At 41.9% G+C, this 13,285-nt stretch overlaps 1 protein-coding gene across 1 annotated transcript in view; it reads left to right on the top strand.

Moving 5' to 3' along the window:
• The window catches only part of PLXDC2 (plexin domain containing 2), a 467,547-nt gene that overhangs the window by 75,897 nt on the left and 378,365 nt on the right, over positions 1–13,285 (top strand). The window contains exon 2 of the mRNA XM_019508320.1: positions 1,386–1,597. Coding sequence (XP_019363865.1) covers positions 1,386–1,597 — 212 coding nt within the window. The remainder of the gene's footprint in view (positions 1–1,385; positions 1,598–13,285) is intronic.

Here is a 13,285-nt window from a genome sequence, read left to right as displayed (position 1 = left end):
CTTATGTCTGTTGTAAGAACAAAGCCTTATCCTCTTTCAAGGCAAAAATCCTGCTGTCATTCAGAACAAGTCTCCTCCTCCTCCTTCCAGCAATCTCTAAACTTCATAACCAAAACTGTGGCACAAATATTATTTGACAAAGTCAAATTGAGCTCCAGTTCTGCCATGCCATATTTTAGTGAGTTATCCTTATTCGTAAGATTAGGCAAATTATTTTCATATTTTTGTAGGGTTTATGTGGAAGGAACATGTGACTGTGAATCAGAATATCCTGAATTTTAATTTAGTTCCTGGCAAAGATTGCATCTTAATGAATGTTTGAAGAACATGATGTACATGTCCAGGACTGTTATACATTGATACAGCCTTAATATTCTTATTGGCTCTTTCATCCATAAAATGAGGCTGATATTACTTATCTACCTCACATTAGTTCAGTAAGAATTGTTTAATAATAGTATAGGCCTTTGAAGATGCAAAGCACGATATAAATGCTAAATGGTGTATATTAAAAACAGTTGCTGTAAATCAACAAAATTAATTTTTTTTATTGTATTTTGGGTTGAGGAAACTGGAAACTGCTTAAGGTGTTTTTGTTGTAAATGGTGGTGAGTTTTGCTCGTGGCAAGGGCTTAATTATACTAGTAAAAGCCAAAGAAAGGGCTAAAACATATCACTTGGATTTCATAACTGTGTTAAGGGCATTGTAGGTGTCCACAGATTTCGCACATCATTAGCATCTATCGCTTTTCACTTAGTGATTGAAGTTTTATCTCTGTATCAGAAGCTGCTCCAGAATTTAGCATGTATTTTAAGATTTAATACCATTGCCCATCACCCATCTGAACCCATTCCACATAAAATCAACAGTAATTGCTGTCTTCTTAATAGATTGCAGTTATTTTCTGGCTTTTCTCCTCTGTATGCGTAGTTTTTTATTGGGTGCTGATTTATTTGTTTGGTTTAGGCACTTGTTTACAATACCACTTTGTTCAGTGATCTTTGGGGACTTTAGGCTTGCCAGTACTGTATATGCTATTCTTGCTGTGATAGAAAGGCATTTCTAAAAGGAATGAAACTAAGAGTGATCAACAGAAGTTTAATGGAGTTTTACAGAAAATATACTAAAACTATACCTTTTTAACATCTTATAGAAATGATATCTAAGAGGAAATGTTTATTAAATTCTGTGGGATGATTCAAAGAAGTTATAGAAATGTTATAAATTTCTGTCTGAAATTTGTACTATATTTTATAGATAACAAATAGTAGGACATTTGATTGTGTTTGTGCCTCAATAATCAATGTGATTGTACCTGATAGTTGCTTGGGTCTCAACTGACAAGTGACAATCTTTTTCCCATGTTTATTTTTTTGTCTCACAGGGGTGTTTTATCATGGTGTTCAGAGCTTTCCTCAAGTGGATGAAAATGTTCGGGTGGATTCACATGTACACAGCCACAGGTGGAAAAGGCACTCGGAGTCTCTTAAATCAGTCAGTACGAACAGAGCCAGCATGGGGCAGGATTCCTTAGAGCCCGGGGGCTTCACAGACTTGCTACTTGAAGACGGACATGACAATACCACAGACATTGAGGTAGAAATCTATTCCTTGAAACATTTTGTAACGAATTAACAATAGTGTGAATAGTGGAATGAATTGAAGTCCCAGAACCAACCAAAATGTAAAAGGTTAAAGAATGTACTCAAGTGTGTTTTACTTTGGTAACCAGTGCTAAAGTAATGGTCTAAAAATTCATGAAACATGTATACAAGGTTGTATTTTCCTGTCTAGAGGAGAAGATTTGGATATGGCTTTCATAACTTTTGAGAGAATGACTTCCTCAACTGCACTAATCAAATCAGGAGGTTGCCCATCTCCTTGCTATAGAAAACATGGGAGGTCTCATGATACTATTTATAAATTCTGCTGAGGACTGGAAAAAGAAAAGAATTATTGTGTGAAAGGCTGGAATGTGAAGGCCTCTTTATCTGGTCTTTATGGAAATTGAGACCCAAATGTTAAGGAGCGAGGCTTCAAAGAAACGGACAAGTTGTAAAAACCCCAGGCTGCTCACAGAGCTGGTGGCAGGGGTGGTGTGGGAACTAAGCTACATGGTTGACAGCCCAGAGGCTGCAAGTTTGCAGGCCATATGAGAAGTGCTCATGGTGCAGTCTGTCAGATTCCAACTCATCTGCAAATTCTGCTAAATACTGTGTCACAAAGACATGAAAAAGGAAGTCACAGAGCTAATTAACCCCCTCTACCCCATTACCACCCCCAAAAGAGTATCCTACTAAAGTATTTCTGGATACATCTGTAGACGATTTGGGGACATTGTCTCTCTTATTTAGGAGTCGATCCAAAGCCCATTGGAATTGGAGGAAGGGTTTGTTATTGTCCTCAGTACAATTTGAACCCAGGCTTTACAGCTGTGCTTGTTATTGGAATGATATATAATTCAATTTTGATTATTTTCTCAGAAACATAACATGTCAGATTTTACTCTTGTGCATTCATTTTCTATTTGGAGTACCAACAGTAATGCCAGTGGAGTTACTCCCAACTTAACAAGAGCATAAGCGAGAGTGTGGACTTGCATTCTATTCAGAAGAGTAACTGACTGGGTGTGTTTGGAGCTGAGATATTCTACTCTTGTGTCTTAATAGCTTGGAAACGAACTGCCTGATTTGATTTTGGCTTTATACATGGGCAGTAAATATAGATTTAAGTATTGATTGATGTTTTAAAATGGGGATTATTTATTTTTGTTTTCAAAATGACAAAAAAATACTCCATGTTCTTGAAGCAGAATATAGTTCAAAATCAAGTGTGCTTAATTTGATTCCTATTCAACTTTAGGTTCTGTTGTCTCTTTTGTGTTTTAATTCTAGAGGAGCTTATTCTTGAATGAACAAAAAATCTTTCAGTCATTGTGGCTTTTCTTTTCTTTAACAGTTATAATTCAGGAGGAATGCAAAGCTATCTGTAGAGACAGCTGTTTGTTGGTCAAAAGTGATAACACTTTTCCGCATTTTAGTGGGTTTCCTTACAATTTGCACAGTGGTAATTGCATCTTCTGTTGTATAAATGTACAAGTCATTGTTTAGTAAATGACATTCTTGATCTGCATGTAGTTTTATGGATTGTTTATGTCTTTTGTGTTCCCATCTGACCATATATGTAATTACTTAGTTGGGCACAACACAGACCTTGCTTCTGAATATTTAGTCCATGAAGCAAAAGTTGTCAGGTACTGCTACAAAAATTACTGTAGCTGAACTTTTCATGACTTATCTTTAGGGATAATGCAGTGTCTCCTGTTCCTTGGCACCCTTGGAAATGGAACTAGTCATCATTCCAGCAGTGCTATTGAAGTGGTGGAACATGTAGTTTAAAAGGGAGCATTTGCAAGCAAATGTGGATTATGGTGATATTTTTCCATATACACCTTCCCTTGAAATAATAAAACTATCATGTACCCATCTCATTTGTATCAAGAATTTTCACTGTCAATAACTAACTTAATTAAATTCAGGTGCTCATTACCAGCCCTTTAGTTCAAAAGGCTTCACAGCAGGATAAAGTAACTGAACTGTGCCTCTTAACTTTATTGGATTCCTTTATTAATCCCTTTTACACCACACAGTTACGTTACAAAATCTTCAGTGTCCATCTTTATAAGGGAGGAGCAGTGTATAACAAATATTCACAGTGGAGGTATCTGTGTGTAGCAAATTTCTCTTCTGAAGCTTTGGAGATTATCAGTAGTGCTAGAAAGGCATATTGATTTTAGTAACCCTTCTTCCCAGGATATTGTAGTTCTTGTTCAAGAAAATCCACAAAATGAGCGTTCTCTTTCATTCATATTTAATGGCAATATAGTATCACAAGACTTCTTCATCTCAGATATTGTTTGTCTCTAAATTATTCTACACTCTTACTGTGTAAACATGGAAGGTTCTTCAACAAAAGGATAATGTATAGCCTTAATTTCTCTCTCCTAACCATTTCTTCTTTTGCATACAATGATGGATCTTTTTTTTGCTTCTTCTCAACTACTAACCAAATAACAAAGAACAATAAGGAATACAAAACTACTTATTGTGTTTTTTCTAAAAAAGTAATTAATTATATTTTCTTAGTGTCTTATCCCCCTAGTCTAATCTAACCTATCTTGGGGGTAAATATTCATAGACGCACATTCAGTTGGGAGTTAGTAGGCTCAAGTGTACTCATTTCTCTCAGCATTTCCTAATACTAATGTAATGCTGTTCACTTTCAGTTATTCATTGGAAGGCATTGGCATACTTTAGAAACAGTTAGTTAAACCTCACAGCACCCTTCTGCACTAGCTGTCATCATCTGCTTGGTACATGGATTGCACAATGATGCAGAAAGTGGCAGTGATGCTTTTGCTTGTGGCAGCTTCTCTGTAAATCAGGGCTGATTTTATGTCCTAATCTGTAATGATTAGATGCACTGTGTTGCTGCAGGTGCCATTTCTCAAATGAGAAACTCTAAGGTCCTTAGAGTATATAGTAATTACAGTTCCTCTGACACTTATTACAAGAATAGGAATGTTTTTTCTTCTTCTGTTATTCTGCCTATTGCACCTGTTAGGCCAGTGATTCTCAGCCAGGGTGCCTTAAGGTCTTTTCAGGGGTAACAGGGAGAGCCATGCAATATTAGCACTGTTAGGAGTGCATACATGACTTAAAAGATAAACCAGAGTGCAACCGGCGGGCCTCAAACATGAGGTCTCGCGCTGCTCGGCCTCTGGCTGATGGGCCTGCTGGCTGCTTCGTCCTGTGAATGGTCTATTCCGGATGTGATCTTAACAGTAGTCACCGCCCCTGTCTCGCCTGCCACGACTTTGCTGGAACATTCAGTGTAGAGGCCGACTACTTCACCTTATCCGGGGTTGGGACTCTCAGGGGTGCTGATCTTCTGCGAGGCTCTGCCCTCCCCTACACCTCGCCCTAAGACCCAGCCACACCGAGTTGCTTATGATTCCTGGAGCCCGTCTCTCACCTTGCGGTGCCAAGAGATATTGGATGGCAACTCCGTCAGTTTGGCTTGACTCTACACTCTGTGGGTCAACAATCTTTCTGAGGTTCCCCTCCTGGACCTTCCGGCCGTAGGCTATTCTGCCCAAAACTCCCAAAAGAAGAAAACAATGCCCGCAAGTCTCTCGGGCTTACAAAATCAAAGTCTGGACTCCCTGTCCGGAGAGAAACCTCTCCTTGCTTAATTTCCCCTGCAGCACCCCTCTGGCTGGGTGATGTGTTTTCTTAACAATCACTCAGGACTGCTTCTTGGCACTCTGGTTCCCCTCTTCGCTCGGTCCCTCGCCAAGTGGTCCTGCCTGGCTGAATCCAGGACTCTGCAGTCCCTCCTGTTGCTTGAGTAATAGTTCCCTGCCAGGATGGGCTCTGGGGTGACCCCCTGCCCCGCGCCGCTCCCTCCTGACCTGCCGGGTCTTCCTCTGTCCCCCTCTCTTCGGGGCATCTCTCAATCCCGGACTCTATCCCCAGACCCTTGTGCCCAGCTCTGCCACCACAAACCTGGGCATCCTCCACTTTTCCCTCGGTGCTCTCCGTCCCGTAGCTGGGAGATGTGTTACAGCCTTGTAGACAGCTGCTGGCTTCTCCCTCGCCTCCAGACAAGGAGCCAGACTTGGCTCCCCTCCTGGCTAGTCTCCAGCTCTCCTTCCCTGCTTCTTCCCTCGGGGCGTTCTTTATTGTCCTGCACCAGCTCCGATCATTATTGATCGCAGCTGGCCACAGTTTTAAAAAGACACGGCTAATCAGCCGCGTGGGCCCCGCCGCCGCTTCTGCCGTTCCTGCATCGTCGGCTGCAGGTAAGGCACTCGTTGTTTTCCTTCCTTCCTTCTCTCTCTCCCCCACCTTATTTCGGGTCCTGGGGCACCCCTTTTCCCCTTTGGGGCCATATTGTGCCGTCCCATTGCGACACAGAGCTTTCAAATAGGAATTCATAGTGTTAAAAATATTCTGACCTGCTGTGGATTTTTGGGGTTCTTTGCAACAGAAGAATTGCTCTATTGTTTTGGGGGGAGGTTGGAGTAAAAAACAGTGAAAATTAAATGATGGCATTTTCCAAGGGCTGTCTTGAGTGTAATAAGGGAGGCCTTGAGTCTAGAAAGGTTGAAAGCCTCCATTTTGGGCTATGATTCAGGAAAGCATTTAGGATTATAGGAAAGTAAGGCTGGAATAGATCTCATGAGGTCACCTGGGGCAGGATTATTCTAGATTAAACCATCCCAGCCAAGTGTCTGCCTAGCTTGTTTTTGAAAATTTAGCAGTGAACATCTGTTTACTTTATGGTGTGAGTGTGCCAGAAGCCTAGAGCTGCCCATGCTTTAGCTGCCCTGGAGAAGTGCTTGATGGGCTTGAGGGGTCCGATCATCTGCGCCTCAGGAGTTCTTGTGTAGAATCAGGCCTCTCAAGGCCTGGAAGCTCCTACCTGGCTTTCCCTACTTACCAAGGCTTATTTTAGTAAGTAGAAAAAGCAGGCAGGCACTCAAAAGGCGTGAGGGCCTTTATCCTGCACGGGAATTCCTACAGTATGCAGAACCTCCCAAGCCCTGGGAGAACAGGTTTCCCATTTTCCACAGCATTAAAAGGTGGGACAGTGGGTGATGTGTGTCTCACCCAATGAAGTGGATCACATTCCAGCACAGCTGATCTGCTTCATTTGGGGACATCTATTTCTAGTCTATGTAATCCCCAATTTGTTCTTCTCATACACTAAGCCAGTGCTTTTTTTACCTCTTTTTCATTTGCAGACCCCTAAAAAATTTCAAATGGATGTGCAGACACCTTTGGAAATTTCAAATGGAGGTGGGGACCCCTTTGAATTGTAAATGTTGGTATTAACATACTTTTGATTGATCGTGGTCATCTTTTGCAGACCCCTTAGACAATCTGTGGACCCCCAGAGGTCCGTGGACCACAGTTTGAAAGCCATTGCTCTGAGTTGTTTGTCTCCTTCTCTGTCTTTGCTGCTAACTGCCTTCATCATCCAGTAGATGACTAACTGACCTTATTTGTGAAGACTGAAGTAAAAAGGTATTAAATAGTTCAGTATTCTCTATATCATCAGTAACTAGTTGTGTTCTGCGTTACATAAGGCACTTATGGTTTCTTTGGCTGTCCTCTTACTTCTTGTGTGGATAATTTTAAGAGTGCTATGTATAAGTTGTTATATGGGCTGGGGACTGCAGGACAGAACAGCAGATGAGTAGGCTAACAAGGCTCTCTGAAAAAAACAAGCTTTACCATTTTATAAGTTTAACTCCTTGGTCTTTTGAGAATAACACATGGTAATTGGGTGCAGAGAAAAACAAAAACAGGAGCATCTCAGAATTCCAGAGGAGTTAAAGCTGTCTAGCAATGCAACAGAAAACTGGAAGAAATTTAAGCAGAGCTTCACCGTATATATGATGCCCAGTAGAGCTACAGAGAAGGAAGATCCACTCAAGTTGGCTATTTTTTTTTAAATACAGCAGGCCCAGAAGCTCTGTGTCTTTATAATAGTTTACACAGAAATGCTATGGCAAAATAATAAAAAAGTTCGAGGAATATTGTATACCCAAACAAAATGAAACTTTTGAATGGTATAATTTCCACACGAGACAGCAGAAAGTATGTGAGATAATAGAGGCATTTGTCAAAGACCTCAGATTGCAGAGCCAGACATGCAACTTCAGAGACCTAAAAGAGTCCATGATCAGAGACCAAATAGTATTAGGTATAAGGGATACAAGCCTCAGGAAAAGACTGTTAGAGGATCCTCAGCTTAATTTGGAAAAGGCAGTTAGAGTATACCACCTGGGTGAGATAAATACCAGGCTACTAAAGCTGGAGGAAGAAGCAGAACAAGCTGAACTAGACAGAATTACAAGACTGCAAAAATCTAAGGTAACACACAAACAATACAGGAAGGAGAACCTTGCTATGAAGCAGACAAACAGAGGCCAATGCTATTGCTCAGAAGATGTCCAGGTGTGGTGGTCTGCTCTGAAGTGTCAAAGCATGTTCTCCTGGCCCCAGTTGGCCAGGTCAGCCACCTCCAGCTGGGTCCAAAGTGCCAGCTCTGAGCAGGCAGGGTCCTACCACTGACCTCCCTAGCAGGAATTCTGATGTTCCCTATTTGAAAACTGAAAAATCCCTGATAAAAAAATCCCAAAGTCACTCTGTAAAATATCCCAAAATCCATGTTCCTCCATAATCAAAACAAAAGACTAGTATATATATATAGAAAGAGTGAGAGACAGAGAAACAGCAACAGTGGGGCAATGTTTTATTGATATATCTACAGTGTTAAAGCAATTTGGAAGTCTCCCAGTGTCTCTATCATTATAATAAAGTGAATTCTAAATACCTATATGTTTTGCTGCCCCCCACAGGGGCCATAGCCCCCCCCACAGGGGTTATAGCCCCTCCTCAACAGGGGCCAAATGGCCCCTGCAGGAGCTACCCCCCCTTCAGGGCCCACATGCCCCACCCCCGCTTGCTCCCCCAGTCCTCCGGATTGCTGCCCTGACTGACCCCATTCACTACCAGCTCCTGCAGCCCCCCACTGGCTGCCCCACCCATGCCCACACCCCACCCACTCCCCTAGACCTTCTAATGGCTTTCCCACCTGGCCCCATCCCCTGCTTGCACCCCCAGCCCCCCAGTGGCTGCCCCCCCAGCCTCCAGCACGTCAAAAAAAAAGAAAAAAAAAGCCTCTACTCACTGCAGTAGCAGGGGCTCTGGGGCCTCCTGGCAGAGCTCCCCTGCCCACACAGCATGGGGCAGTAGGGCCTGGGCTGGGGCCGCTGGATCTGTCACCTGGCCCATGACCCCGGGGGCAGCTGCTACCACCGGTGAGTGTGGGGTTTTTTTTTTTTTGTTTGTTTGTTTTTACTGCAGGAGAGGGTGGTTCTGGCATGGGTCCCCCCATGGTTCCCTCCCCCCTCCTCCAGCCTCCCCCACTTACCAGCACTGGAGTCTGGGTCCAGCTCCCTGCGGCTGGTACGCTGCCTGCCCTGCATGGGCAGGCAGTGTGCTTCAGCACCAGGGCAAGAGCCAGCCATAGAGACACTCTGGCTGCCACCAGAGCACCTCTGTCGAGGACCCAGCCTTTGGTTGCCTCAGGTCACGATCTGGAACCATGCCCCGCCCCACTTTTTTTTTTTCTTTTCATCCCTCTAATTTTGCCTCTGTGCTGCAAATTTGCAGCACAGGGAACATTTTCTCATTCCTGCATGTGCCTCTTGCAGTGTCTCAAAGGGCTTTGAGATGCTGCAAGATACATGTGCGCGCTCGTCTGGATGAGGCGCATGGTAATCTAATTGAAAGAGTGATTCCTGTCACAGATAAAATGTGGGCACTTATTGCAGAAGCTACTGCTCAGGACACCATATTGCAAAAAGTGATAACAGCTAATTGTTTTGGTTGGCCTGGAAAACATACCTAGCGCATACTCTCAGTTCAAGGAAGAGCTGTCAGTATTGGATTGCATTTTGTTCAAAGGCTCACGATGTTGTTGCAGCAGTGCTAAAGAAAGATATGTTAAACAGAATACATGAAGGGCATCTAGGCATTGAAAAATGCAAAAGGAGGAGAGCAAGGGGTACTCTATATTGGCCCAACATAAATAATGACATAGAAGATGCTGTAAAGGTTTGTACAACATGCCTAATGTATAGATCAGCGCAAAGAAAAGAGCCCATGATAGTCATGGAGAAGCCTATAACCTTGTGGTATCAAGTGGGCATTGACTTATTCATCATACATGCATGAAAAAATATGTATTAGTGCTGGATTGTTATTCTCACTATCCTGAAATTGTGTTGCTTGAAAGCACAATAGCAAACTGGGTCATCACTCACATTAAATTGATTTTTGCTAGATGTGGGATTCCACAAATTGTGAGAACAGACAACGGACCTCAATTCAACTGTCTTGATTTTAAAGTGTTGGCAAACAAACATGGATTCTGTCACAACACTTCAAGTCCTAAATACCCACAATCCAATGGCCTGGTGGAAAATGGAGTACAAATAATGAAGAAATTGTTGAAAAGAGCTACAGATTCGCATGCCAGTGTTTAACTGTCACTCTTAAATTACAGGGCAACACCCATAAAACATGGATTGTCCACAGCAGAAATACTGTTTAACAGGAAACTCAAAAGCAGGCTACCAGATCTTGTGGGTGATGCTCATCAGAATGAAAAACAAAATGTGAAAACATTTTTAAAAATTGACAAACTCAAACAAAAATGGTACTGTGACAGGGGTTCCAGGGAGTTACCAGAATTGCGCAAGAAAGATATGGTGCTTATTTCAGATGGATGAATGTGGAAACAATCACTAGTTTCCCATCAGGCAGCTCCCAAATCCTATCAGGTCGTCACACTGGAAGTACAGGTATTAAGAAGGAACAGAAGGACACTTGCAGCTTGCAACAGGGAGAAAAGAAGCAGTGTCACAAGAATCACCAAAGGAAACAGAGCTAACATCAAAGCAACAAGAAATGACAGAGGAGATGGAAAATGACATGGAAGTAGAGAAATCTGAACAAGGAAACCAAACAAGAACTGAACCAATAAGGACTGAGAATGCAAAGAAACTGAGAAGATCACTTAGCACATATAGAGGGAAGATGTGTGGATACCTTTAAGAGTGTTATGTATAAGTTGTTACATGGTTGGGGTGGTTGCAGAACGGAACAGAAGGTCAGTAGGCTAAGAAGGCCCTCTGAATAAACAAGCTTTATCATTTCATAAGTTAAACTCCTTGGTCTTTTGAGAATAACACACTTCTGACATACCTGTACAATCCCTTTTTACTGTCTTTTATGTCCCTTGCCAGTTGCATCTCAAATCATGCCCTGGCCTTCCTAATTTTCTCCCTGCATGCCCATGCAGTACTCTTCCCTAGAAATTTAACCAAGTTTCCCCTTTTTTGAAGGATTATTTTTTGAGTTTCAACTCCTAGAAGAGATTTTTGTTTAGCCAGGTTAGTCTCCTGTTGCACTTCCCATTCTTCCACCACATTGAGTTGGCTTGATCCTCTGACTTTAATATGCCTCATTAAAGTACAGCCAGCTCTCCTGGATTTCCCTCAATTTTGCCTTCCAGGTTGTCCTGCCCACCAGTTCCCTGAGTTTGTTAAATCTGCTTTTTTGATGTATAGTGTTTTTTATTCCTTAATCTCTTCCATCCCTTTGGGATTTTGAACTCCATAATTTTGTAGTCGTTGTCACCCAAGTTACATTCCACCTTCACCTTCTCAGCTGTTTCCTTCCTGTTCATGAGCAGCAGGTCAAGAAGAGCTTCCCCTCAGATGGTCTGTTTAACATCTGACCAAAAGATTATCCCTAACACTCCAAGGATTTGCTGTATTTCCCTCCCAGTAGATATCCCAGTTATTAAAGTCTTCCATGAGAACCAGGTCCTACAATTTGCTAGCTTATGTCAATTCTTTAAAGATGGCCTTGTCTACCTCCTCCTTTTGGTTTGGTGGCAAAAACCTACTGTGACACCCCCCTTGATGCTGTCCCCTCAGACCTCTCCTTTATATATAGGGCAACACCTCTTCCTTTTTCCCCTGCCTATCCTTCCTGAACAAATGACTCTACTCCCTGTCACTGACAATACTCCCACAGAGAACTATCCCACCATGCCTCTGTAATCCTAATGACATCATAGTTTCTCAATGGGACTATGACCTCCAGTTCTTCCTGTTTATTCCCAATGTTTTTCACATTCGCATATAAATATTTCAGATATCGAACCGATTGTCCTATTTTCTCCCTGAGACCATTGCTAAAGCTTCTGTTTTTTGCATCCCCTTATTAACTTTTTCCAGGTCCCTTGGCTTTTTACTTACCTTTGGGCTTTTGTCTCTATTGCATGGTGAACCTAACTGAAAGCTCTCTTTACTAGCTTAGCAAGCCTGTATGTGAAGACTGTCTTCCCCTCTTCATCAGGGGAAAGCACTTGCTTAAAGAAAAGCACATCTTCCTGGAAAAGGATGCTTTTTTTAATTGGACTGCTGGGAAGTTGGACACAGTTTAAGAAAAAGCAGCATGGTTACTGGTTATAGAAATTAGTCATGTGATTAGTCATAAGCTGATCTTTTTTTTAAGATAAAAAGTAAACCTCACCTTTTGGAAGAAAAGCTGGAAAATGTGAATTGATTATAATCTGTACGCAGTAACTGCTTGTACTTGCAGAACCCCTATGAGAGATGGGACATAGCCATCCACTTATATGGAGGTTTAACTGTAAAAATCAATGCTTTCCTGGGCCCTGCCACCTACCTGAGCAGAAGACTTGCAGGAGAGTAAGAGTACAACATACCCAGCTCTGTCTAATATACTTCTGCTTCTGGGATAAGTGCCTAGGTAGATGTACCCCTGCTTCTCTGCTAGGGAAGGAAGACCTTGCTGCCATGCCAGCGACTCCTAAAGCGACAAGGATCCCACTGCTATTCTGTAATCTTGTATCTTCAGAGCTCGTTTCACAGCCTATTTCAGAGGCTCCTTTTATTCCTGATGTCTTGATTGCTTGTTGGAAGAGGTTTGAATGTGGTTGTATTGTTAATTAGCCCTATCTCCTTTATTTATAGTAGCCAAGAAATTCAGGAATAGATTTTATTTTTTAAAAATAAAATCCAATGGATGCAATAAATGAGGCACAAGTTACAACCACAATTATTGTACATCTTTTAAAGATAATGTGTGTGAAAAATAGTCTTTCACATTTGCTATGCAGTTAATGGCTATTCCTAATTTGACATGTCGTTTCCTTAATGAGGAGAAAATTAGGACAAATATATAAGCACCCTTCCTGTAACTTCATAAAGGAAAAAAGAACTGTGTTCCCTAATAATTCACTACTATTAACTAATTGGCGTCATATACAACAACATTGTAAAGATAAGCTTATATTCATGGCAATACTTTACTTTGACTACTCTGTGCTAGTCCTGTGAAGCAAAGCAGCTGTAAACCTAGCGGACACATGAAGTGGACAGTTTTCTCATATATCATTTTTTCCTAGCTCCTGAGTGAGAATAGAACAAAAAAAATACAGCTAGAAGGATGCTGTATTCCATGGATTTCTGGCACTCATCAGGCATTGTCAGCTGGCATTACGTGGAACAGCCATCAAACTGCTTTATTTTATGCTGTCGCTTATTGGTCACAAAACCAAGTGTGCGTAAATTTAGCTTCAAGCTTTTTTTTTTTTTTTTTTTTTTTTCCC

Source organism: Gavialis gangeticus, unplaced genomic scaffold, assembly GCF_001723915.1.
Source record: "Gavialis gangeticus isolate Ggan-Ray unplaced genomic scaffold, GavGan_comp1, whole genome shotgun sequence".
Lineage (NCBI taxonomy): Eukaryota > Metazoa > Chordata > Crocodylia > Gavialidae > Gavialis > Gavialis gangeticus.
The sequence above is the reverse complement of the archived record's forward strand: the minus strand, read 5'-3'. Positions and strand labels throughout refer to the sequence as shown.